This window comes from Paracoccidioides brasiliensis (assembly GCF_000150735.1).
Source record: "Paracoccidioides brasiliensis Pb18 unplaced genomic scaffold supercont2.4, whole genome shotgun sequence".
In the NCBI taxonomy this organism is placed as follows: domain Eukaryota; kingdom Fungi; phylum Ascomycota; class Eurotiomycetes; order Onygenales; family Ajellomycetaceae; genus Paracoccidioides; species Paracoccidioides brasiliensis.
In genome coordinates, this window is record NW_011371361.1 from 1,559,170 (window position 1) to 1,586,476 (window position 27,307).

The 27,307-nt window shown below is 45.3% G+C and overlaps 6 protein-coding genes across 6 annotated transcripts; 3 read left to right on the top strand and 3 right to left on the bottom strand.

The window, feature by feature from the left end:
• Nucleotides 1–6,115: 6,115 nt before the first annotated feature.
• On the top strand, nucleotides 6,116–9,376 carry PADG_04012 (3',5'-cyclic-nucleotide phosphodiesterase PDE2; the record flags this gene model as incomplete). The annotated part of the gene is made up of 5 exons (XM_010761384.1): nucleotides 6,116–6,293; nucleotides 6,412–7,015; nucleotides 7,093–7,376; nucleotides 7,450–8,036; nucleotides 8,117–9,376. 5 exons carry the CDS (start codon nucleotides 6,116–6,118, stop codon nucleotides 9,374–9,376), a joined length of 2,913 nt encoding a protein of 970 aa, XP_010759686.1.
• A 1,164-nt stretch (nucleotides 9,377–10,540) lies between these two features.
• PADG_04013 (uncharacterized protein) lies at nucleotides 10,541–11,464 on the bottom strand (the record flags this gene model as incomplete). The annotated part of the gene is made up of 3 exons (XM_010761385.1): nucleotides 10,541–10,752; nucleotides 10,926–11,091; nucleotides 11,270–11,464. 3 exons carry the CDS (start codon nucleotides 11,462–11,464, stop codon nucleotides 10,541–10,543), a joined length of 573 nt encoding a protein of 190 aa, XP_010759687.1.
• Nucleotides 11,465–13,123: 1,659 nt separating this feature from the next.
• Nucleotides 13,124–13,623, bottom strand: PADG_04014 (uncharacterized protein; the record flags this gene model as incomplete). Its single annotated transcript, XM_010760977.1, has 3 exons — nucleotides 13,124–13,186; nucleotides 13,262–13,319; nucleotides 13,469–13,623. 3 exons carry the CDS (start codon nucleotides 13,621–13,623, stop codon nucleotides 13,124–13,126), a joined length of 276 nt encoding a protein of 91 aa, XP_010759279.1.
• Nucleotides 13,624–17,146: 3,523 nt separating this feature from the next.
• On the top strand, nucleotides 17,147–20,650 carry PADG_04016 (eukaryotic translation initiation factor 3 subunit A; the record flags this gene model as incomplete). The annotated part of the gene is made up of 4 exons (XM_010760978.1): nucleotides 17,147–17,188; nucleotides 17,266–17,490; nucleotides 17,638–20,012; nucleotides 20,074–20,650. 4 exons carry the CDS (start codon nucleotides 17,147–17,149, stop codon nucleotides 20,648–20,650), a joined length of 3,219 nt encoding a protein of 1,072 aa, XP_010759280.1.
• A 1,109-nt stretch (nucleotides 20,651–21,759) lies between these two features.
• Nucleotides 21,760–22,908, top strand: PADG_04017 (uncharacterized protein; the record flags this gene model as incomplete). The annotated part of the gene is made up of 4 exons (XM_010760979.1): nucleotides 21,760–22,066; nucleotides 22,142–22,219; nucleotides 22,275–22,412; nucleotides 22,535–22,908. 4 exons carry the CDS (start codon nucleotides 21,760–21,762, stop codon nucleotides 22,906–22,908), a joined length of 897 nt encoding a protein of 298 aa, XP_010759281.1.
• Nucleotides 22,909–25,470: 2,562 nt separating this feature from the next.
• PADG_04019 (uncharacterized protein) lies at nucleotides 25,471–26,844 on the bottom strand (the record flags this gene model as incomplete). The annotated part of the gene is made up of 2 exons (XM_010761386.1): nucleotides 25,471–26,017; nucleotides 26,120–26,844. The coding sequence occupies 2 exons, from the start codon at nucleotides 26,842–26,844 to the stop codon at nucleotides 25,471–25,473; spliced, it is 1,272 nt and encodes a 423-aa protein (XP_010759688.1).
• Nucleotides 26,845–27,307: the final 463 nt, after the last annotated feature.

The following is a 27,307-nucleotide window of genomic DNA, read 5'->3' on the forward strand; positions in this document are numbered from 1 at the left end:
TCATAGAGATAATCTTCTTAATTATATTTAAATAATTAAAAAATTTAAATTTAAATATAATTTTAAAAATAATTAATTATATAATACTCAAATTACTATATTATTTATAATTTTTACTATAAATTTATTTTAAATATTATATTATTTTAAGATAAAATTCTATAAATATATATTTAAAATTATTATATATTAAATTTATAAAAATAGTTAAAATTTTAATTTCTAGATAAATGATATAGTCAATTAATCATATATTTCAAATTAATAATAATAATAATAACTATAATATAGTTAAATAAATTCAAAGTTACAATCTAATGTTATAATTTAGATAAGATTCTGATAACAAATATTGTATTTATATATTCATTTAGTACTAAGACTAGGTACACTAAATATTCTGTGATTTGAATCATGTGCAGAAAGTGAAGTCTGCTAAGATTCAACTTCTTTCAGAGTTAGTTAGCTTACAGATTGTTCAGATCTTAGTTCTTTTAAACCTTCATGACTTCTCACAATATACCTCAATTGAACCAGCAAAGTAGTAAGATTAAATGTCATTCGAATGCTTTTCTAGTCTCATGAGTCAAGCTCTTGATCAGTTGATTAAGAGATGTTAGCTAACAGTTATACTTGCAAAAGTGAATATCAGAGCTATTAATAGAAGCAAGCAAGAGAGGGAGAATCTGCATACATATTTAGGGTCAGGAGGGAATTCAAATCTCTCATGAAGCATTAACCAGAGCTGCTAGAGCTCAGAAGCTCAATCAACCTGCTGAAGAGGTGATAGAGAATTCAAACCTGGGAACTAAGATGTGGGCACGTTGCATGCTGTATTAAATGTGGCAGGACAGGACATAAAGCTCCTAGATGCTCACAGGTCTAATGGTATATTCTATGTAATTTCCTTATAAATTTCCTAGTGGTTGTTGAAAATTTATCGAGTGCTGGGTGGAAGAGTGGTTTGTGAGGTTGTTCCATTCCATTAGCTAGTTTTTACACATAGTTAGACCTGGAGGTATTTCCATAAACATCCATAGATACCCTCAATTCTGAGTGCAATCTGATACCTCCAGCTTCATTATCACTGCTGGTTTACAGTTACGTCTGCAGAACAGATAATGGCCCCCAATTATACTTTTATCTTGAAGAATAATATTGCTTTCAAGGTTATGAAATGCAAGTCCTGCTGCACAGGCACCAACCACTTTTCTGTTTCCGTCGCTGTTCAACACCGGCTCTTATGACATTATTTCCACCATGTCCTCCTGTTTTAGATGGTGGGGATAAGTTAGCAACCGCTGATTCTAATTAATGCATTGTTTTCTTCAATTTTCATTCCGCATATAAATAAACTCTCAGCAAAATTCTTGGAGAGATGTAGACAATAGTCTAACTATTTCATGAATACCTTTTCAAACCAAAAGTAAATCCTTATTAAGATCATGCAGTGTTCGTACATATCTACAGACATTCCTCAACCGCATCCATAATGACGCTCCCGTCGTCGTGTGTTCAAGGATTCAAGAGCAAGTGTTTTGCTCTCTGCTCCATGCCTCGGCGACCTGGCAACTGGCCTTGGACCTTTTGTCCATGGGCTAACTACTCCACCGATCGATGATGAGAGGGCATAAATTACTTACGAATCACGTACTGTACTGTACATAGTTAGTTAACGCGTCCAAAACTCATCGGAGGGATAATAAAAACTAATCACTTTGGCCACGTCAAGAAGAAAAACGACGGGATAAACCTCCCGGACAAGCATTGACCGCCGCTGGCCAGTCTACGACTCGTCAACCCAAAGAACCACGCCGAATCGGGCTCGGTCAGGGACGCTTGGGGAGCCAGCCCTTAAAATATTGGGCGACACTGAGTTTTGGGACCCTGTGGTGTACCGTGTGCCATGTACTTCCTCAGGAAAAACTAACGGATGGGGCCGCGCCACTTTTGGGGCATGGGATGTCGGGGCACTTCATGCATGGATGCATGCATGCATCGGAAGAAGTATATCTTCTCTCTCTCTCCTCTCTCTCTCTCTCTCTCTCTCTCTCTCTTCTCAATCAGATGAGGGTGTGCTTTCCGACCATGCACGAGGTAATGCAAGCGGCATATACAGGCAGTATGTACATACCATACTGTACAACGTGGTAGAAGCATTTTTCTTTCGTGTGGGACTCCAGGGTTTTGTGTGAATGGGATGAAGATCAACATCCCCAAGAAGGGAAAAAATCAAGAGGTAACGGCGGCGAACGGCGAACTTCAACTGCCGGCCGGCTAGCTTGGACCTCTCTCAAATCTGTTCCTCTCTCTAGCTACAAGTTGTGGCGAACGACCCCCTTTGTTAGTTAGGGTCTTTGAACATAAAAAGGGAAGAGGAAATATTCTGTGTGCTAGGGATGAGAAAAAAAAAAAAAAAAAAAAAAAAAAAAAAACACCGTCTTTCATCTAACCACATAAGAACGAGGCTAAAGGTGGTGAAACTTAACAGCTACGGTTCCATCACGCCAAGAACCAATTTATTTTGTGCAATATATATTAACATACGTCTTATTTGTTTGGCGTATTTGTGGAAGCGGGATGGTTTTTGGGAACTTTGAAGTTTGTTCTAGATTCGTTGTCCATCGAATATCCTTCTAGAAACATTGTGGAAGGCCGCGGGAGCGGGTAAATAAAATCCAGGAAATCGGTCGCTGCTCCGCTTACAGGTACATCCACTACTGTATCTAACTACTATATAGTTTAGCCCTCAGCTCCGGGAGAACGAATTTAAGAGGTCGCTGATAGCAGTTTGACATGAACAGGCTACCATCTACAGCGTACGCGCGTTTCATATAGTCGGCCTCGGGCGAGCGCTAGAATAATCTGTACACTCGAGCGCCAAAAAAATCCCCTCTGCGCATGCTAGTTACGCCTTAACGTCCACGGGATGGATGGACTTGGATATGCTTGGTCAGAGCAGTGGAAAATAAGCTTTCGACTTTCGCCAGTCCGAGGCAAGATATAATTGCTGGTAATAGATTCTCATCCCAAAGAAGGGCAGTTGCTCACACTCAAGATGGTATTTGTTCTGAGGCAGCATAAGGGGGCGTGGTGGTTTTTGATCGTCTTATGACGATATTAATAACCAGCAGATGGCAGGGGACGGAGTTCTCCATCAATTCTTCCCAATCAGTAAAGGTATGTTTAGAAATAGCTAGTGAGGAATGCATACGAGAGAGTCCTGGACAGCTTTTGCAGGGGTAACCCCAGAAGCGGCTGTGTTGTAGCGTACCCATTGCCTGAGCTGATCCATGAAATACTTGGGCATGGAATACTCCGCAGGGTTTGGAGCAGTTCCAGCTCCCTCTTTGTTATTTTTCTCTGGTGACAATTGTGCATTTCATTTCACTTGGAACTGTTAACACTTAATGCTTCCAGTAGCATCACAAGTGGAGCCCGGTGGAGACTCTGGTGACAGCAGATATACTGAACTCTTCTTACTCCGTATCAGCGATTGTAGGGATACGCCCTAACTACCCAACAAGAGAACCAGGAAAGGTGAGCCGTCCAAGTAAGTTAGTTACTTGGACAACATTCCTGCTCGAACATAGACCAATGACAGGCTGCCAAGTGAGATCGATCTGCTCTGCACCGTTCCTGGTCATGTTCGAGAAATTGCTGACTTGGCTCCTTTTCCTCCATGAACAGCCGGCATATATAAATAAGCTCGAGTCGCCGTTGTTGCGGGATTATATGGTTTTTTTAATGAGTTTTGTTTGGCTGGAGGCGATGGGCCCGATTGAGGTATTTAAAGGTTTTTCGGGAGACATGTAACTAAACTGGCGAACGTATGATGTAGTTAAACTGCCTGCTGTCAGACTCCAGCCAAGTGATCGGTAGAAGAAGCCTTCAAAGAACGAATCGTAAGATGAATGATACATAGATAGCCTGCGGAGCATAACGATGAATGGCATGAACCGCCATCTGATCTTCCATAAGAAAATTGACAGGGAAGGAGGGATTCCTTCAAAAAGGTTCAACCTCGCAGCTAGCTTTTCTTTTAGATCTGTGCGCTCTTGTTCTTCTCAAAGAAGATCCTGACTATATAATAAGGCTAAATTAATCCAGATCCGGATAGATAAATTCGATCATCCCAGAAGAATAGGGTAGTTATGGTAATTGAAATCCCATACGGCGCCAGAGCCATAACGTGTATTCTGACACAGTACGGAGTTACCAGGTTCCCATCCCCTACCATCGAGAGACAAGTGCCGATTGCCCCCTCTCCCTCTCCCTCTCCCTCTCCCTCTCCCTCTCCCTCTCCCTCTCCCTCTCCCTCTCCCTCTCCCTCTCCCCCTCCCCCTCCCCACCCCCCCGAACTGCTCTGCTGTGAGTGGCTGATCGGCCGAGAGGCGCATGAAAAGTGACTGGTCGGGCGTAGAGGGTATGGCATAACACCTGGGTAATAATAACCGGCTCGACTTTCCTTTCCAACCATCATTTTAGTTTAGCAGGGGCGGCGTCTGTTGACCACATGTCTGGGGGTGGGGGGGCAACAACCCACAATCTAAAATAAAAATACACATTGCACAGTCAGAGTGCGTACAGAACCTGTACAGTATAGGAACGGTATCCATACCATACGCCCCTCCGTTCGTAACCCGTTTTCCAGCCCCCGAATCCCTGTGCTCTTTTTTTTTTTTTTTTTTTTTTTCAACGCTTCTGGAATGCGTCCAAAGCGCCGGACTAATGGTTCTCTGCGTCTTCTGCTCCTCTTCTGGCTCCCGTGTCCCTCTTGCTTCTGGCTTGCTTCATCCTCTGTTCCTTCTCACATCCTGCGGGCCACCGAAACCCCATCGCCAACCCCATCGTTTAACCCAGTTTTTCTCCCTCCCTTCCATCCTTATCCCTCTGCCGCCGCACTTCGCATTATCGCCCGGAGAACCGGGGAACCGGTAAAGCGGGAAAGCGGGAAAGCGGGAAGCTGCATCGCATTTTGTCCTCGACCTTCCCCCGATAATCCTGACAACCTCCGAAAACGGCCAGGCGAGAAAGAAAAAAAGCCTTACTATTCTCGTTGTCTTAGAGGTTCCTATCGTATACCTCTCTCTCCTTGACCAACGATCCTCTCCTTTAACCAACCAGAGACAACCAAAACTAAACAAAAAATAAAATAAAATAAAATAAATCCTTTGTCCCTTGCCCCAGCACCCGTTCGGGCTGGTATATTATCTTCTTCGTCCGAAAACCCTCCTCGTGTAAAACCCGTCAGTCAAAGAGAGCTCTCTCCGCCATATTCTCAAACAACAGTGACGAACAACCCTCACTTTCTCCCCTGTGATAGCCACTGGTTCCTAACGCTGCCATCTCGAGTGTGGACACCGTCGCAATGATGCTGTAGGAGGGCCGGTCCTTGCAGTTCCCTTGCCCAACTACTCAATTGCTTGCATCTCACTTGCCAACTGCCAGGGAGCCCTCCTTTTCTTACATAAGCTCAGTCCGGTCCATCCACTGTGGGGGTGGGGGTTGTTCTTTTGTATGCTCCCCACGTAGACGACGGATGTTGCACATACACGTTCGATTCATTTTTCCATTTCTCTTCGTTTCCATCTCTGTTCCCCTTCCATAATATTTGTTGCGGGCGACGCTGGCGCCGCTGGATCATTCTCCTATAGACGTGTTGCAGTCCAAAGCTAAAATTAAGTGGACAGATTGGTGAGAGCGGAAGACTTGAGGGGAGGAAAGAATCACAATTAGAAAAGAGAAGAAAGAGGACGGGGGGGGGAAATATTCTCGAGCTCTAAAATACCGGGGTGAATTATAAAAACGCGGACTTCAAGGGTGTGACGGAAGATCCTAAAGATTATTTTCGATAGAGTCGGTGTCAAGAACAATTCAGATTTTGCAGTGGATTGATAGGCCATATACGGTCCCTCCTGTTTTTCTTTCCCCGAGAATCTTACACTCCTCCAATTGACGAACAACATCGACCGTTCTTTACCTTCCTGTGTATACCTCAGGACTTTTTGAACCCAAGGAAGACACAACACGTTATCCGGTTTCCAGGTCAACGTCGCCAATTCACTTGTCGAGGAGGTCCTCTTCTTAGGCAATACCATATCTCAATTTCAGCATGGATCCTGGAGACTCTTGCGCCGTATATTTGGATGACCGTGTGAAAGAACAGCGCTGGGTAGTGAGGAACGCATCTACGTCTTCCGAAACGAAAGTTACTGGACTACAATGCGCTATCCCTGAGGATCCGGAACTTCACACCAATGTTGAACTGTTTCTGGGTGTCTTCAAGAAAGGTAAACAACCTTCCTGGATGAACTGTACTCATTTTACAATCTGCATCTGATATAATTATGTTTAATCAAAGCATAAAACTTTGGCAATCTTATGCTAACGAATTTACAACCCCAACAGTTTTCTTAACAAAATCTAGAAAAGAATTTGCCAAAATATTAACGGAAGTCAATGAAAGTTGTCGGCCGAATTCTAACCCTTTATTTGCCCTTGTCGCCATCAGCATCATTGGTTCATCACAGGATACGCCTCAGTCGTCTGAACATCCTCCAAACTCAACCCTGACGAAGCCACCGTCACGCAGAACTGAAGTCGGACGGGTTCTACCATTTTCATCCGATGAGGATGAATTTTGTGCGATAGATCTTCTTGCGAGATTTTCCTCGAATTTGAAAGCCCAGGATGAAGTCAATCTCGCCGTCCCAATTGCCGTCTTACGGTTTGTACAAGAAAACGATGGAGAAATATATTCTACCCAGCGCGAAGAAGATTTTTCTATGGTTACCAAGTGTATAAATCGTTGCTTAGATGCTGGGGTCGTCGACGTCCTTATTTCGCCGCTGGATGCTCCAAGAGTCCAAGCTCTCTTGGTTCACGCATATCGAATACATAAAAGCGCGCGAGAAGAACAACTGCAGTCTACGGAAAACCGGAAACTCAGAAAACACTCGTGGGTTGGTGCAAGTGACAGTCAGCAACCATACGGATATCTTAGAGAACTCATGTTAGTATCTATCGCATTTGCCGCATTACTGTGGGCTCATGCTGTTCCACCCAGAATCGTTACTAATTGACACTCAGGGTCACTAAACTTATGAAACGAATATGCAATCCCGAGGAAGAGGTAGAGGATTCTCAAACACGGTATGCATCGTCGTTGAAAGTGTCTCAAGATACTCGAGGCTTAGCTGGGCCCGGTAATCTTGAAATCCTTCACGATCGCAAACACCTCGTTGAGATTGAAATCAGCACCTGGAGTTTCTCAGCCCATGATTTCTCAGAGGACGAACTTGTACACGCTTCATTCACGATGATACAACATGCCCTTAAAATGCCAGAATTGGAACATTGGCGAATCCCATCAAGTGCGTTGATATTTCTCTTTGCTATATGCATTCTTGTTTCAAAATTACTATTGCAAGCCCTAATTTTGTGCAGCCGAACTTCACTCGTTTTTACTTGCCACTCGTGCCACATACAATTCTTTCGTGCTATACCACAATTTTCGCCATGCTGTGGATGTTCTACAGTCGACTTTCCACTTGCTCGTCTGCATGGGAGTTTTACCGCGCTATCCGGATGGAATTACGCAATGCAGCACAAGGAGTCCAATTGCATTATTGCTGACCCCATTTGACGCTTTAACGCTGCTGATCACTGCTCTTGGTCACGATGTCGGTCATCCAGGGGTAAACAACATCTTTCTCGTCAAATTAAGCGCTCCACTCGCCCAGCTGTACAACGATACTTCGGTTCTGGAATCTTTCCATTGCGCTGCATTTTCTCAGATCTTACGGATGCATTGGCCCGTGGTTTTCGCGGATATGAAACTGCGTAAATTGATGATTAGTTCAATCCTCGCGACCGACATGGGTATTCATTTTAAATTTATGGAATCCCTGAATGCACTTCAGGAGAAATATCACAAATCTCATACAACGCAAGGGTGGAAGCCGCAAGATATAGAGGCTCATCGGTCGTTACTCTGCGGTTTACTCATCAAATGTGCCGATATTAGCAATGTGGTACGTAGGGAGTTTCTTAACATCTTTTATAAATTTTCATGAGCTACCGCAATGGACTGACGGTTTGACCTTTCGTACAGGCCCGCCCGTGGGTAATCGCAGAACGATGGACGAATATCTTGCAAGAGGAATTTGCTCACCAAGGCGAGATGGAGAAGAATGTCGGGATAGAAACTGCACTTTTCGGTGGCCCTCCGGAACTTGGAAATATTCCCAAACTCGCCAAGGGTCAAATGGACTTCATGAAGTTATTTGCACTGCCCCTTTTCGAAGGCATGGCGGATATTATACCGGAGATGGCATTCACTGCAGTCGAGATAAGACGTAATTGGTCAACTTGGCAAAGACTCGTGAGTGGAGATTTGCACAGCATGTCATCACATGAAGCGTCATCTCAACAGGCCCGCCCGTCGTCGGATCTTGCGAGTGTAGAACCTGTTGGAAAGCCTCTCCAGGGTACCGTTGTTGATCGTGAAAAGACACCACCTGCTTCATCATTACCATTGTCCCGTACGGCTGACCACGTGCCTCCAACTAAGGATAGTGGAATAGATGGGAATCTTGAAGCTGAGAAAGGAAATATGGGCACCCCTGATATCTCCTCCTCCGCCGTATCGACGACTGCTTCAGAACATAATGATTCAGCTGCAGATGGGAATCAAGTGTCCAATTCCAGACGGGTTCAGTCTCACCGCCTATCTCAGCGCTGGTCTACTCGTCCATCAACTATAATAGCACCGAATCGCCAAAGTGAGGTTACACTCGGAACGCGTACTCAAAGTGCCAGCACCTATACGAATAACACTGTGGTGACTCCCATATCCTCAACGACGCAGGCCAGCAGCTTTATCAGTGTCGGTAGCAGTAATGGCGACCAAGATTACGTGAACCCGGCGAGCGAGCCTGATCCGGAAAACAGCTTTCCGAGCTGCAATTCCCAAGGCCTGGCGGAACAAGATAATGGAGAGGGCAGCAGTAATCGCCCTACCCCTGTGGCTATATCAGCCGGCCCTGGCCGTCCGCATCACCTTCACCCCTACCACAATATCGTTAACGGCAGCAATGGGAAATCCCCGCATTTCATGAGTGCCCTGATCGACAGAAGTTTCGGCACCAACAAAAGCAATGGATTCAGCATAACAAACCCCACCTGCTCTACCTCCGACAACAACTGCCATCCAACCGGCAATCCACATTTCTCGAATCATGATCCCCTACCCAACCACAACACAAGCAACAACATGAATGGAAATACCAACAGAAGCATCTCACGACGAAGAAGTCGCTTAAGACTCGCTTTCTGGCGTCGCAACACAACAGACAATAGTCGCAGCCCATAACAGCGAGATGGATGAACCTCGGAGTTTTCAAAGAATATATAATTATCCCTTTTCCTTTCTGCTTTGGTGTTGTATACCTATGGTCGAAATTTCTAGGTTAAAGGGAGAAAAGCTATCCCCTCGAGGACTTTCGACAAGGACGGTGTTCTACGGTTTTGCGTTTGTTAGCCCTGGTTTTAATAGGTGTTCTTTTTTGGGATGGCGGGCTGTCAGGTGGCGGCGGATTGGGCATTAGTGTGAAGGGGCATGAAGTTGTTCGGTGAAAATCATTCTCATCATATACCATATCTCTTTTTCCTGTTTTTTTTAATTCTTTTTTGTAGGGCGATAGCATACGGTGTGTGCTATCTATTTCTCTTCCTCCCTTTGAACGTTATATTCTCCCATGTTAGAATTTGTTATTACCAGTGTATATATTGTGTGGCGCGTGTGGTTTCGCCCCTTTATCTTTTTTTCAAATGTTTTTTTAAGGGATGGGTTGGTGATTTGGTGGCTGACTGGTGTTAGCTTTTTTGCACTTTTCCCCGTTTTCGTCCAATATCCTTCTTCACTTCATGCGTTTTTATATTCTGCACATTTTCCTCTCCTATCATGGAGGATGAGCCATGACCTGTGTTGTGTTTCGTCATCTCCGCTTTTCTCTTTTCGCGTGTCATATTATGTTTCATTTCCATTTCGTATTTTTGGATATTTCTTCCATATATATAAAGTCCATATATGGTTCGATGTGCATGTTTGCCTCGATGCGGTGCTTATGGGTATTTCTCTTTCCCATTCTTCAATATTTTTTTTTCAAACAAGACACTTCCGTCCAAAGCAGAGTGCATCAATACCAATAGTACAGGAGTCTAGAACCTTTGGATAGGATAAGAGAAACACAGAGCGAAAATTCATTTTCTAACCAACGCTCACTCTTTGTAGTTCCTTTTTATGTTTGTAAAGTTCCCCCAGTGCCATCTATGAATAGCACATGTTAGATTTGCCCTACCATTTAGCAGACTTGCATTTAACCTGCGTTCACCTTAGATAGGATCGCAAATATTTGAATTCATTTTACTATAAAACAAGACAGCACCCAATGCAGGGATTCTCTCCCCTCCCTTCAAATACAACCACCGCCATCTTAACTTAAAGCGTTTCATTCATATCATGCAAGCACGGGTTTTACTCACAATCTTCACAAACACCAGCTTCAGCCGTAGTTGATTCCGTCTGTTTTTGCGTCTGCGTCAACTCCCCTCTTCCCCCTTTCTCCTCAGCACCAGATACACTAATCCCCTCCCTGCTCCGCTGCTCTGCAAGGGCACGGTCAATATGTCCCAGATCCCGCGAGGGATCAACGACGTTGCGAACGAGGGCTTTTAGCTGTTTAACTTCTAAAGAGAGAGGAGGACTATTAGGGAAAAAAAAAAAAAAGGAAACGAAAGGTTGAAAACTTCCACCTTAACTAGACAGACACATGTAACCCGCATAGGGAACCGTGGATGCCACTCTTAATCTAAGGAGGGGGAAATGAAACGTAAAGAAAAAGGAACATAAAAAAACATACCCGGAAACCCCCCCTGCGTCTTCCGGTCCCACAGCACCGTTTCCTCCGTTGAGAAATCAACATTGGATTCATGCAGGATGGCTACCGTGAACACCCCCCCTGTGGCGGGGACCAAAGATACCTCTCCCAGCGCTGTGGAGAAGGTTGAAAGGAGTTCTTGCGCGAACTGGATGGGGATGTACAAAATGACAGATTAGGAGAAACTTTGAGCTATATATGCAATAGAGAGAAAAAGAGATGGAAGAAGGGTGGGGGATCATTGGCATGTTATTATTTCATGGGAGACGAGAAATGGGGAAAAACGGGATTCGGGGGTCACCTTCACTTGGAGGGGGGGTTCATACATATGCCGCGCGAAGCATCCATTTGCACTGTGTGCAATATTTTATCGTCACCCGTGGCAGGTGGATGCGTGCTGTAGGCTTCTCGGTTAGGGGAATTGAGGTTTGTTGGTCTTGCTGGTCCCGCTGTTGAGCTTGGGTTTGTTGCTGATCGTCTGCGGGGGCGGGGTCCGTTGGATGTGATTTTAGGTCTGCCATCTCCTTTTCTCCTTTTTTTTTTCGTTTTATGATTGGTTTCCTCGAGGTTATTGTCTAGTTGAAATTGGGGGTATGGAGCTGAGCTGATGCAAGGAGGTGATGTTGGATGGAGTATTGGTTTCAATATGGAGGGATAGAATTGATGGATGACAAACGAGATTCACGTTGTTTGTTCTGAGAGGCCATTCACGACATGCTGCAACATGGGTTGGAAATGTCAAAATTACATCATTTCGTATACATCAAGTACTATTTTTGGTACCCAGGAGTCGATGGAGAAATATTCATACATATGAAAGATGAGTAGAATATTCTCAAGCTGTATTTTCCTGTCTGTCATTTTTTGCATATACCGCTAAGCCAGCGTCTCTCACCAGCAACCTCCCAGGTTAAGAGTAATAGTTGTATCTCCTAATATCAACGACCTAGCCAGACGCTGCAGCATCCAAAACACAATCGTGCTGCGACGGAGTAGATAAATGAGAAAACACGAAAAACCAGCCTTTGCCGCCCCTTCTGCAGAGTACACTCTCAGATTCGAAATACTTCTTAGATTTCCCATTTCCATGCTCCATTTTCTGGGGAACATGTTGGATACAATAGCACCCAAAAGTGGTGGGAACGGATATATCAAACTTATATATTGGATTCACTGTTTGCTGCCGTTTCGTCCCAAAATCTATTTTACAAGAAAAGATTGAAGGATGCCACACTGCTCCAGTCCTCACACCCAAATGATCTAAAAACAAACAGAAAAGGAAAAAAAAAAGAAATAGCCACAAAAGTAAACACGAAGGAGAAAAGGAATATCGCGTGCATATAAAGAAATGAAGAGAAATCTGCTCCACAGTGACTTAAATATCGCGAAACAAAACAGTGGTGAATGACTGATGAAAAGAAGAAAGGGATAAAATGAAAAAAAAAGAACAAAAAGAAAAAGAAAAGATATAGAAAAGATGAACAGGAGTAAAATGAAAAGAGAAGAAAATGGGTCATTGGAGGAGGAATTTGCACAATTTCCCTTAAAGAGATGGAAAGAAAATGTGAATTGGAGACAAAGGAAACAATAAAAGTTATGAAACAATGATGTGAGTTAGAGAGAATAGAGATGAAAGTTTACCAATCAATCAGCTTGCCAACCCAAGTGGTAGCAAAAAAGGAAAGGAAAAAGAAATTAGGAAGATAAAAAAGAGAAATGTGTATTTTGTGTGAGTAGCGCATTGTTCAAGGAAGGCGAGTGCATATATCCAACACAACAGTTATGAACTACGTTCATTTGTTGGCTGTCTGGAGGCGAATTGTTTCAACAAGGGTGCGAAAACATAGGGGGCATGAATGTCATCTTAACAACCGGTATTGAGAGACCTAGCCTCATTCAATACGCAGGCATATGGGCTACCAGCACCATTCATTCATGGCCGATCGTCTTCGTTGCAAGGAATATGTGGTTGTGTAGATGTTGGTGGTATGTCCCGGGTGAGAGATCGAGGGGCGTGTCGAGTAAGAGATTAGAGGCGGTATCTCTCCAGTCATTGGAGTGAGAATTGAAGATTTGCGAACATGCGATGGAAAGAAGGAAAAAAGCCCGGGTATAAAGTACTAAGGGAATAATCATTGGCCGTAGTGAATTGGGCCGTTCGGCTCTGCCAATCCATCGTCTTACATGATCATACAGCAGCCACCTGATTGTTGGGGTGCGTATGGATCTTCACGTTTGTCAATCTGTCATTTGTGGGGAGACACGTCAGTATTGGTGGAGATTTGCAGTTTTGAGAGTCAATGGGCGCAATCGTTTACCTGTCCCCAAACCGAAGGCACCATAAAATCCCGTGTGTTATTGCAGTAGTTGATGAGTCTACGGGAAGAGCGAATTTTTAAAATGGTCAGCCATCATGATCTTTTTATCTCCCCAGGTCCACAGCGCAGTGAAACCAAGATCGAAAACGTGGGTACTCTCTGGTGTTGACCAGAACTGATTTCTCAGCAAGTTATGGTGACACTCACGACATGGCCGCCTCAGACACCTTTACGCGCGGTCTTTCTAGATCTTCTTTCAATCGTACGTTGAGCTCATTTAGCCGTCGCAGTTTCAATTCTGCCATGTTCTGCTTCTTGTTTTTTACATCTCCCCCGGGTCGAAGCTCGTAGGCAGGGGCCATTGTGAGGAAGGGATGGCCCGAATTGCCGTTGTGGGAGGAGCTTGGCAAGAGAAACGATTCCGCAAGCGAGGATTAGAGAGGGAGGAATTCGGAGGAGGCTAAGAAGAATGAGACTCTGGGACCAAACCTGGGAGGTTGTTGGGAGAATAGACTGGCGGGTGGCGCGGGGGGAGAGAGACACTGTACCTAGAATGGTGTGGGATAGGGCGAGCGCTGGCTCGAAGACGCGAATGGATGGATGTCGATGCCGTTGATGGACAGAGAGGGGTTGCCGTTGAGCAAGTCAGAGAGTCAAGAAGCGATGATGGGCAGCGGTGGTTGATCGAGGAGATAGAATATAGGGATTCGGTAGTTGGTTGGTAGGCGGTAGGCGGGTAGGCGGTTGTTGGTGAAGGGGCAAAGGAGAGCGAGAAATAGCGAACTCCCAAGGCTAAAAACAGAGCCGGGGGCTGCTGTATGGACGTAATCTGGCAGTAATGGGGATGTTAGGGGACGGTACTGCGATACCGCCAGCAGGTCCCAGAGCGGCAGGTTGCAGGGCAAAGAGTCGTATTTGGGAGGTATTTACCAGGTATTGGCGCGTATCATGGCGTATTAGGGTCTCTCTTTGGCGGAAGGCTGGCTGTCATTTTGGTATTTTAATAATCAAACAAAGGTGGGTTTGGTGGAGCTTGACTGATGTCACTCTACACAAAATTCCGCAGTGAGGGTACCTATGCGTCAGCCTCTCGTCCCAAAGTGCCGGGATGGACGAGACGGAATCTCCATCGAAACCTTCTGATTTTAGTCGCGATTCCGACCTGTATAAGCCATGATTGGGCGAGGGAATTACATTATTTTTTCGCGTTTGTCTCTCTTCCCTCACAGAAACCGGGCTGGTGCCGGCCTTGAAGGCGAAAATGGACGACACATTGAAGCGAGAGATTATAGATCGGAGAAGTTTTGGCTACCATTGTCATTCCCGAAATTCGGAGCAATAAAATACAGTACACATAGATATTTTATCTGCAACAGTTGGAATCTCTCTCTGCCGTTTATCCTCTTGAGATCCTGCCGACAAGCGCTCTTGACATTCAATATGCGGCTCTTCAGACAACCAGCTCTTCCTTTTTCAGTTGCCTGCACTCCTCTCTTCATTATTACTCCCGCAGGTTTCTCTTCTGCCTATGCCTGGCTGTGCCCTGGCGAGGTCTGCGACGGTCTCTGCGTGCTGCGCACATACCTACATCAATCACCAACGTGACACACATGCACAGAGAGAGTGTGTGCTGTGCTGTGCAGTGAGATGCCCTCCACAGGTCTGTCAATTCACTTCAGGGCTCTTGTCAAGCGTGCCTTTGCACCCTGCCCGTATTTTATACTGATTTTTATTTTTCCGAGGTCCTCCCTCTTCCATGTTATTGGCTACCAGCCGTTTGCTTCTCCCTATGTCCTGCAGCCGGGTCAGCCTCGATGGGGCCTCCGGAGAGAGGCGAGAGGAGGGAAAATAAGCCCTTGCCCCGTTTCTTGGTTTAGCGCGGTTTAATTTCGGCCAGGGTTTTCTGGAACGAAGCTACCCGTCCACTAGCAAAAATTAGCAAATACCAACCTCTTGTTCTTTTCTGCGACTGTTCCGCCTTGAGATTGGCGTTTTCCAATCGATTTTGCACATCGTCTAAAGAAAGCAGAGGCGGGCTATTCTGCTAGGAACAAATGACGGAAAGATGACCTTGGGGTAAGATGCTGACCAGACGTCCTGTCCCCCTGTGGAAAAATTTTAGTAAATAGAAAAGTAAGTGGAATTCCCTTTAATACTAAACACCCAAAGGGCTCCGTTCTCTGTATAACTATATGAATGGTTCGTCCTAATGTTTCCATAATACAAAGTGTGAAATAAACCCAACCAGCAGTGAGTTACCCGGAACTGCTCTCTGCAAGAACCTAGATTTAAAACGCTCAACTTACATATAGCAGGTGCAACATCGGTACAATTTCAATGAATGAAGTCGACTGTCAGGCATCACTACGATAGTTCTTGCGGTGTTGGTCTTGCGAGACATAGTTTTCTTCCTCCTATGACTAGTGGATATGCGCTAATTATATGCGCGACTTGATTTGATGGCTCCCTTGATACTACATTTCATCTCCTTGCATGCGTTGCTCCGTCTATCCCTGAGGACTCCCAGGTGATTATATAAATATTCTGGCAACTTAGGAGCATTAACTAGTTACTCAACTACTGGAAGCAGTGATTCTTTATGATATAAGTAACATCACAAAAGACATCCTGCAAATGCACACACAGTCTTGCCCCCTTCAATGAGACAATAACAGCATTCCTTAATAACTATACTTATCCCTGCAAAGAATGTTTATACAAGGGGACCCTTAAAGCTGCCAAAACCACCGAAACACATCCAATCGGGGTCACATGTGGGTACAAAATTCTCCATGCCTTGACCGCAATTTCATAAATCGAGGGGTTTAATTGTTTCGAACTCCCTTCTTCAAAAGCTGTGCATGTAATTCTTCAGGAAAGGGTTCCTTCTGAGTCACTCCTCATGATTTACTGAATTCAATTTCATTTGCCGTGGTTTTGCTATTCTAGCTTCAATGACTCTTGATGACCAGGTTCTATTTTCCTAGGCTTTTTGCCCTACATCTACCTTGGTAGCTATACCAGCTACATGCAGGTAGTTATCATCTATCAATGACGCCCCTGCAACAGTTCGAAATATTGGTGAGAAGCGGGAGTTTACCATTTTCACTTCCTCCCTTTCCTTCTTTTTAAAAAGGTAGTTATCACTCAACCGTATTTCTCAGATAACTAATCTTTGCTGAAATCACGTTGCGTCGTTTGTTGTTTGTCAACTTCTGCCTTTGTTCATTGATCACATATTTAAGATACATTTCCAACCACTATCACATCCGACGATAATAAAAGCCGGGTTCTGAGAGCTTCCCTCCAAAGGCTGTCTCGAGGATATTATGCATGGCTTTAGACATTCTTTGACGAATGCCTGGACGGTTGCTCCAGTGGAATTCTTTTCAACACCGATGGAATATGAACCCTCTAGCCTTTCACTACCTCTCGATCAGTATTCCTTTCCACCATTGTCCTTATTTGCGACACTTTTTAAAACCAAGTTTTGGTATACGTTAGATGCCCCATTGTTGCTCACAGGAATTGGTTGAAGCTAAATCACGTGATTTCCCGCGTAACGCAGGGCTTATGTAAGACGGTGGATGGGCCCACAGGATTTTTCGCCCTCAAGTTCGCACAACCACAAAGAAGCTTGAACTCCATCATCGGAAAGAAACTCTCAAATTTCTTCTCCTCTGCCACCAGTCCACCGAACCTTCATAGCGTCGTTGGCTGTCTCGATCCATTCTGCACGCGTGTGCCTCATCGAGACTCCACAATCCGGTACCCTTCCACAATAGGAGAAGACCCTGCTCGTTTGTTTGACGGGTTTGAGTCTCTTGTCCTCATCCACGCTCGTCGTCGCTCGACCTTTGTGTGTTAAGGGGGAAGTTACCCAGCATGCCACCTCCACCCCATATCAGGCCTGAGAATGTCCTCAGGGTAAGGTTTCTGTCTATCTGGAGAAGGCCTATTGTCTGGAATCGGGGAACTGACTATATTTTTTTGCGTGTTGATAGCGAGCTGAAGAGCTCATTGCCGTTGGCCAGCAGCAGGCTGCGCTAACGGTTCTCCATGAACAAGTGGCCTCCAAGCGATCCCGAAACACCCCCATCGCAAGCCTTGAACCGGTTATGATTCTTTTTGTCGAGCTATGTGTCGATCTTCGAAAAGGCAAGTCTGCAAAGGAAGGACTTTATCAATACAAGAACATTGCGCAAAACAGCAATGTAGGGACGATCGAGGTAGGCCATTTTCCATCTTGACATCTCTGTGTACCTGGGTTCAAGTTCAAGTATTGTTATAATTGTTGGAGTAGGAATTGGATGGATGGATAAACGGTTGAAGAATTCGGGGCTGAGGCTAACTTGCCTATTTTCTCTCGAATATAGATGGTTTTGAAGAAGTTTATTGAACTTGCAGAGCAAAAAGTTACGGAAGCTCAAGCCAAAGCTGATGAAATCCAATCTTCTCTGGAATCATCTGCCCCTTCAACAAACATCGAAGATCTTGACGCCATCGAGACGCCGGAGACGATCCTTCTGGCAACTGTTTCTGGCGAACAATCTCGAGATAGAACGGATAGAGCAATTGTTACGCCATGGTTGAAATTCCTGTGGGAGACATATCGGACCGTGCTTGAAATTTTGAAGAACAATGCACGCCTTGAGGTCATGTATCAAACGACCGCTCTTCAGGCTTTCCAGTTCTGCTTGAAATACACTCGCAAGACCGAGTTCCGTCGTCTTTGCGAACTGCTCCGTAATCACGTTCAGAATGCGGCCAAGTACTCTAGCCAGATGCATGCTATCAACTTGAGCGACCCGGAGACTTTGCAACGCCATCTTGATACCCGTTTTCAACAGTTGAATGTCGCAGTCGAGTTGGAACTATGGCAGGAAGGTTTCCGAAGTGTTGAAGATATCCACACTCTTCTCAACCTTAGCAAGCGGCCGGCCAAGAATGTCATGATGGCCAATTACTATGAGAAGCTCACCCGTATCTTCTTGGTTAGCGAAAACTATCTTTTCCATGCGGCTGCATGGAACCGTTATTATAACCTCCTCCGTCAGTCTGCCGCTGCCATTGCTGCAGGACAGAGCACTAAAAAGGAAAACCCGGTTGTGACTGAAGCTGAGATGACGAAGACTGCATCTTTTGTTCTTCTCTCGGCCCTGTCCATCCCCGTTATTAGCACTTCCCGTTCTCGTGGGGCATTGGTTGACGTCGACGAGGTCCGCAAGAATAAGAATACTCGTTTGACCAATCTTCTTGGCATGCCACAAGCTCCCACCCGCGCTGGCCTGTTCAAGGATGCCCTGAACAAGGGTTTGCTTTCACGCTGCCGCCCTGAAATTCGGGAGTTATACAACATCTTAGAGGTTGATTTCCATCCTTTGTCAATCTGCAAAAAGATCTCTCCAATCCTTACCCAGATTGGTGCTGACCCCGAAATGGAAAAATACGTGCTTCCTCTTCAACAAGTCATCCTTACAAGGCTTTTCCAACAGCTCTCCCAGGTCTACGAATCCGTCGAAGTCAAGTTTGTCCATAAGCTCGCCCAGTTCCCCGAACCATTCCAGGTTACTCCTTCAATGATTGAGAAATTCATCATGAATGGTTGCAAGAAGGGCGACTTAGCGATCCGGGTTGATCATGTTTCTGGAGTCCTCACGTTTGATTCTGATATCTTCTCTTCCGCCAAGGCGATGCATCCTGGAAGTGCCGCTAGGTCTGCTGAAAGCGAAGTGGGATCGGTTCAGCGATTGCAAAGCACCCCTGCTGAAATCGCTAGGTCCCAACTTACACGCCTGGCGAAAACTCTTCACCTCACTTGCATGTACGTTGACCCATCTTATAACCAAGCCCGCATACAAGCCAAGCAAATTGCCTTGGCTAAGGCTAAGGCTGGTGCTGCGAAAGAGCACGAGGAGACGCTTGCCCGGAGAGTCGTCATTGAGAAGAAGAAGGAAGCCGCATTGGAATCACTTCAGAAGAAGCAACAAGAGGAGGAGAGACGCAAGCGCATTCGTACGCAGGAACTGCAAGAAGCCGAGAGACGGAGACTGCACGATGAACACCTTGAACGGGAGCGCAAGCGTATGAAGGACGAACAAGATCGTATTCGGCAACAAGAATTAAAGAAACAACTTGAAGAACTCAAGACGGGCGTTAAGGGCATTGATGTTAGCGAGATCAACTTGGAAGAATTGGATAGTAACAGCCTTCGAACTATCAAACTTGCTCAGCTCGAAAAGGAAAAGAATGAATTGAACGACCGTGTCCGAATAACAGCCAAACGTATTGACCATTTGGAACGAGCTTATCGTCGGGAAGAACTAAAATATCTGCCTGCGGATTACGACGCACAGAGGAAACGTGATATTGAAATCTACGAAAAGAACAAGGCAGATACCCTGGTCGCTGCCGAGCTGAAGCATAAAGAAGATGTTGCTCTCAAGCATCGCCTAAGTCGTTTGGTGCCCTACTTTAACGAGTTCAGAAAGAACCTCCAAGAGAAACGACATGTTGAATTTGAGAAGAATCGCAGAGCGGCAGAAAAGGAGTTCGAGAACAAGAAGAGACAGCGAATTAAGGAGGTGCAGGAACGTCTGCGACGGGAACGTCTGGAACGAGAGGAGGAGGAGAGACGCCAACGCGAGGAACAGGAGCGTATCGAAAAGGAGGAGCAAGAGAGAGCTGCTCGGGATGCAGAACGGCGGCGTCAACTTGCTGCAGAAAAGGCTGCCAGAGAAGAAGAACGAAGGTATGATTTTTCCTGCCAAAATCTGTCATGACTTCACCCTCTTTACTAACACACTCCCCAGAATACTCGATGAGAAAGCTGCAATTCAAAAGAAACGAGAGGAGGAAGCCGAGGCCAAACTCAAAGCCCGCAAGGCTGGTGCTGTTCCAGTTCGCATGGAGCGCACCGATTCTACCGAGCGCACCGCTCCGAGACTTAATCTTGCTGGCCGTACTGGTCCTAGCTGGAGAGAACGTCAAGCTGCGAAGGAAGCGGAGGCTGCTGCTGCTGCTGCTGGCGCTGGCACGGCCACGCCTCCTGCTGAGGCCACAGCATCTTCTACCCGAGAAGAGCTTTCACTTCCTCGAACGACTGGTGGATACGTTTACCCACAGCGACGCGCTGGTGCTGGTGGTCGCGATTTCTCCACAAACATTCCAGGTGAACGGATGTCCGAGCGCATGTCTGAGCGTGGTCCTCCACGGTTTAGCAGGGAAGCTGTCCCTCCCCCCAAAACACTCTCCCGAAGCCCAGCACCGACAAATTCTTCCCCTGCGCCTGAGGCTCGCGATGGCTCCACTCCCACTGCAAGCGGAACGCCAGCGGTATGGAGACCTAAGTTTATGCAACAACAGCAACAACACCAACAACAGCAGTAAAGAAAGGGTTTAGGTAGATGATATCACTGGCGGTCGGATATGTGAGAGTTTTTTGCTTCTTGAATCTTTTTTGACATGCTTTCGCATCTTGTCAATTTTTACTTCTCCGGACATGGGAAAGAAGTCGGATGATTCAATAGCTTTTCTAGTTGTATTTTCATTTCCTTTCATTCCGTTTCATTTTACGCTCAGTTCTTTAATCAATATTTTTCATCTGTATGTTCCTGTATTCCTGTAGCCCTTCTTCATTTTTCTCTATTTTTGCCAACATGCACACAAACCCATCAAGAGCCGAACATGGTGATGAGATGAGATGATGTCAAACATTGCTCCATCCCAGGTTTCTTGAAGCATGCACGTAGTGCAAGCTGAATGAAATAAAAAGATTGTTATTGTTTTAAGGTTTTGCTTTCGACTCCATTTCATCCTGATTTTGTTTCTTTTCTCCTATTGATTGATTTTCTTTCATACTTCCTGTCGTCGCTGATACGTTATGGATACGAAAACCTTCTAGTTTTGTGCCACTAAACTAAAATGCCCTAACTTATTGTTCTAGCAAATTGTCAGTGTTGCATTATGTGACATGCCTTTTGAACATGATAGCGCTAACTAACTTAAATTCATTTGTATTTCCGTAGCGAGAATTCGAACTGTTCTTTTTTATTACGACGCTTATAGAGCGTGACGAGTAGTTAATGTGGAGGAAAATCGACGGTTGCCCCTCCATTGGGATCCGTAGCCACCTTCTCAACCACACTCTGGGCCTCAAGAGTATATGCGTATACAAACATTAATTTAATGGAAGAGCACTGTGCTCTGTGTCCGTCATTTCTGTTCTACTACACACCCAGCGAGTCTGAACCGAGCAGCCAAGATGATGATCAGGATAAAAAGAATCAGATCGAGGCGATGAACAGTATCTTTTCCTCAGCACAGATTGTGCTCATAGCAGCATACAGGGATGGGATGGGATGGATTTTGGAGTCCCGGGTGTCAACGGTTTGAAAAAGAGCGGTAGTTCAGGAAAATGCAAATATTCTGGATTTGCGAATTAGAAACGTCGTTAGAGAAGCTGAGGATGACCCTCTGACAGTGTGGGACACATGTGGATGGACATACCAGGAAGCAGTTCTCTCGCGAAGGCCACTCTATTTCACAAACACACGCGCCGTTTTGAATGTAAACGATCAATGTGCCACGAAGATCAGTTCAATGGTGAAAGAAGTCCAGATGAGCTCATTTCGAGCAGGCTCACTATCTCTGACGATGAGTCCCCTTTTCAATCATTTTCGAGGCATCTGAGGCATTACACTTCCCGAAAGCTCAAGCATCGATCTGGTGCGTATGACGCCTTCTTTTGCATATCCAAGTTGTTATATGATGATGATGATGATGATGATAAATGGGTTACCTCGAGTAGACTTTGACAGTGTGCTGTTGTGGTACGCTGACGTCGGCATAAATTCTGTAACCCGCTTGGAAACAACCCAGGGACCGATCTACCGACATGGTCATGGTCTTCGATTATGGGACTATCTGATGATGATCAGATTCACTACCAAGCAACAGGTGTCTACGGATCTTTAGTGCCCTGGCATGATATAACTTCAACAGCCCTTATAAGAGGTCTTCAACATTAGCCCTGATTCCAATAATCCGGATGATGACTGGCAGATCTATATGGCCATTGCATGTAGGGAAGGATGTGTGGCAGAGCATATACCGTCACTCCTTTTCTTCCCCACGACTCATGACTTCGTAGGTTCGTGCGATGTTCGACATGCGCTGGAAAGATTAACTACTCTAGCCTCTGCAAGGGGGCGCTACCTTCAACCATCAAGGAAAGTGAATTACCACTACTAACAATTACACATGCTACAAAAGTAAGACCGGGAGGAGTCATAGCAACAAAATGTCAAGCAGCGTTTCTCCATCTGTCTCCAAGGCCTTCATATTCCTCCAACATCATCAACGAAGATGGAGAACGAATCGGGGAATTGTGCGGGGATACAGCAAGACTCAGAAGAGAACAGGGGCTCTGGCTACTTCGCCTGGCCATGGCGCACCATCGAACCTCACGTTCGAATTCATTGCCATTTCGTTGTCTGGCATCAGGATCATGCCTTATTGGGCCGAAAAAATCTTATGATGTTAATGGCAACGCCCTGGCTAAGGTGCCAATTGTGAATGTTTTGATGATTACCCGAGACGGGGATTTTGCACGTCGTCGTGAGCTTTGGCTGGGTATGCTTGGTTGATTGGGTTAGGTTGCGACGAGATTTGAGAGAGGTTGTGCTTGCTTGATGAATGTAGGGCATTTTGTTTGGGTTGATTGGTTATAGGATAACATCAGAGATCCATGAATTCTTAACAATTAATCGTGCTTCCGCGCACCCACACCTGATGTGGGTGCGCCACAGCGTAACGATAAAAACAGCGTAACGATAAAAAATATGGATAATTAGAACTTCAAAAATTAATATCTCATCACCACGCTGCTAATCTATGATAATTAATTTATCTATATCATCCGTAGTAGCTGTATTATTCGCGAGACGTTCATATATATCATTAACCTCTTGTTGAGTTGGATCCGTGGCATTTTTCTTCAAAGCTCTCCCAACATGTTTGACTCCCTTATAACGTTCTTTTTCTGCTTCCTCCTCTTTACATTGCGCGATCTTTCTATTCGCATCCCTGACAGTGAGTATACCTCCTACTTGAACCTGCCGACGTGTATTTTTAGTGCTGCGGCGTTTGGTTGCAAGGTAGTAACCCTCAATCTCACTCTCTCTTATAGCATTGAGTTCTGCCTGAACAAGACTGCCTTGGAAAATCTTGTTCCATTGATTGCTCAGGTGAGGTGATTTGGAATCAAGTATATCCTCCATATCTTGCATTGCCTTCTTTGCCACTTGAATATGACGTTGTAGCTTCTCGATTGTCTTGGGTGAGGATAGCTGTGATGAAGCAGTATCTGGGCGGCTTGATTGCAGCAAAAAGGAGTCTTCTCCATATATTTGCAACTCAGGGTAGTCAGGGACCTTTGAATCTAGCTTAAGCAGTATAGATTGCGGGTTGAATGGGACAATGCCACAATCTGCGAAGCCAGCCCGAATAGTAGAAGGTTGAAAAGTCTTTTTGCGGACATCAACTAGATTCTGTAGGAATTGATGTTTTTCATACTGCTCATATCCGTATCATGCAGCTTGATTAACTGCCTTTGAATGGTAGTGCTTATACTGCTGAAAAGGCACGCCGTCTAGAGGTTGCAGTATATGAGTTGAATGTGAAGGAAATCCATATAGAATAATCTTGTGGAGATCACAGTATTGTAGGAATTCTTCAGTGAGATGAGATCCATGATTGTCAAGAAGCAGCAATCGATGACTGCCTTGCTGACATTTTTTAGAGGCCTCATTAAAGTGCTGAATCCATGCAAAGCCAATCTCATCATTGGTATAGCCAGTATCTGATGTCGCGATTGTATATCCGCTCGGTAGGTTGCTTTGTGTATACCAATCTTTGAGTTGGGTTTTGGATTTCATGATGATGAAGGGATCCAATACCTCACCATCTGCTGAAACACACTCAATCACAGTGATCAATCCTCAAGAATATGATGAAGTTATAACTGAATTAAAGTCTTTAAAAGCAGTAATAACCCATTCTCCATGTCCTTGACCCTCTTGAAAGCCAATCTCATCAAAGTTGTAGATATCACAGGTTTGAAACGCGTACTTTTGAAGTAAGATTTCCAAACAGTCAAATCACACCTTGATGTAGCTAATATCCTCAACAGCAATTCTTTTCAGATCCATTGCCTTCTGCTTAACCCTTTTATACCCATCCAAGCTTTGTATATATCGATAGGTCCACATCTTGCTGACCATGGGTGGGGAGGTTGAAGGATCAGTATGATGGCGTTTGAGGATGAGATTCGCGTTATCTTGAATCTGCTCTGCGGTCGGCGGGCAATTATTTCTGTCCATATGAGCTATCCACTCTTTTAACGCGTCCTCCTGGCTCTTGCTAAGCTTCTTGTTCAGTGCAGTCTTTGCATTGCGTGTTTTTCTTCCATTGATTCTTGCTCGAAGACGTTGATAAGGAATGTTGAATTTGCGCGCCAGAGGTAGGATTTTCTGTTTTCGATTGCCATTATAGACTTCAATGGCACTCTGAATACGTTTTTCAAGATCATCTATCTTATTGGTCATGGTGGTGGTGATATATTAATATTTGAAGATTGATTAATGAAGAAGTTGATATTTTTATCGTTACGCTGTTTTTATCGTTACGCTGTGGCGCACCCACATCAGGTGTGGGTGCGCGGGGCACGATTATAGCCTAGATATTATTCTCCTGCGAGAGGATTGGCGACCCTTTTTCTATGAAAATTGTTGGTGAGTTTAGTGGAGATGAGAGTGACATGTAAGGGGAAATAGTACACATATCAACTTGAGTAACCAATCCTTATAAGAAAGGGGACATGTATATGTGTGTAGTAATTGAAAGGAAACATTATGGTAATATGTATATGATATGGTGAAGAGTAACGGAGAATATACGAGAAGTAGAAAAGGAAAGGAAAGAGGGGAAACACAGATATAAGGGGGAAATTAGTAGAATAATCTTCTAGAAACACCAGGAATCCATCCATAAAGAAAAGAGCTAGGGGAAACGGAAATGCAAACAAATGTAGACTGCACAACCGGGTCGGAAAGAAAGGAGAAAGACAACACATCTATCCGTTGTGTCTCAACGTCGCACTACTGTACTGTACGAGCCAGGAAAAAGGGGAAACAAAAATATATATAGATCTATGATGCGGCGGCAACCTCTGACCCAAAAAGCCGTGCCCTCCACTCTCCACACACAGCTTCAAAGCCACTCACCACATCTCCGCAAACTCTTCCAGCTTCCCGCTCTTGCAATCGCCTATCCCACTCTCCCTTCTCGATCCATCTCGTTCCCTCCTCCCGTCTCTCTTCTTCCCTCTGCATCTCCGCGACCAGTTCCCGCACGGACTTGAGCCGCCGTGATGCCGCCGAGATAAGCTGGCGGGACTCGTGGATGGTGTCATTGAGCGCCCGAAGGGTGTGGGTGAGATCTGACGTCTGAGAGAGGAGTGCTTGGAGAGAGTGGAGGGGATCGGCAACGGAGGTTTGAGATTGTTGGGAATGCGGGGTTTTGGGGACGGGGAAAGGGAGGTTTGGTAGGATGTCATTTATTAAGGGGATGAGGTCGTCTATGGCTTCTGAGGACAGGATGGGGAAAGGTGAAAAGAGAAGGGGGTGGGTGAGGGTTTGTAATGCGCGTGTCTGGGAGGTGAGATGGGAGGTGAGGGATGCGTGGGCGGTGATAAGTCTGGAGTATGTTGTCAGTAAGGAAATAAATATATTTAATGTGTTATCAAAGAGATAAAATACTCTGTAATATTGAAGAATAAGGGCTGATAATCCACCATACCTAGTAGCACTATTCTCAATCCCGCTCTGGCCAACCAACTCCCGCAAGCTCTCAATTATCCGCTGTACGATTTGCCCCGAAGACCCGTTGTTTCCTGTGCTCCATCGAACAAGATTTTCAAGTGCAGCCATACGCGCCTCCAGTCCTGGGGTGAGGTCACCTGGTTCTCCAAAATCCGAGTCATTACCATAATCCGAGCCGTCATAGAGACGTTCACGCCGGCGAGACCTTTGTTGTTGCCCTGCTTTTGATTTCTGCTTTGGAATCTGTAGACTCTTCCAATTTGACTCTCCATCCCGTGAATGCTCCTCGTCTGAATCGCTCCTAGCATCGTGTGTCCGTCTAGTCGTTGAATCATCTTCCTTTTCATATATCTGTACGTGATCATGCTCTTCATGGAACCCAGACTCGTCTTCTTCGCATTCCCCGTCCTCGTCCCAAACATCTGCCAGTTCGTCTGCAAGGTTCCCCAATCCGCCTCCACCCGAATCCGCCTGGGCCGTAAAATCCACGGAAAACCTTGCTGATCTGTCCATCGCCTCTGAGCTAGGTTGTCTGGGGCTCATGGGTGACATTGGAATGGGATATCTTGGAGTTTGCGGTGATTTTAAGGGACTCTGACTGTATCCATTTGGAGTAAAGGCTGAAGGGGAATCAGATGAAAGAGCTAGGTTGGATGGGTTTCTGCGTCGTCGAGACGGCGACATAGGGGAGGATGGCGACATCACGGTGAATTGTAAGATGAGACTGAGACACGGAGGAGCCGAATAGGAGCTATTATAGCGGGGAGGAGGAAAGGCTGCGAGGCTCGTGCATAAGGAGGTGATAAATATTGAACGGTATTAAATATTTATCCTATCCAAGAAACAGCGGCGCTTCTTTAGCGTCTTTGTTTTCTGTCTTTGCAGCTGGCTGCTAAGTTTTATTTTTGTTTATTAATATTATTTTTGTTCACGGTTCCCTGCTTGGTAAATATTCAGGTGAATAGTCCTGCACGCCCGGGCCCGGTCAGGCGTTGGCTCCGATCCTTGGAATTTCAGGGCTGGGTTCCACCGTACTCCGTGCTGATGATATCGGAGGAATTGCCAGCACATGAACAACAACAAGCTGTATGAGAGGTTCTTAAAGTCGTGTGTATCCAAGAAGCGTTCTCTGTGCCACATGGAAGCCGATGACAGGACAGGAGAG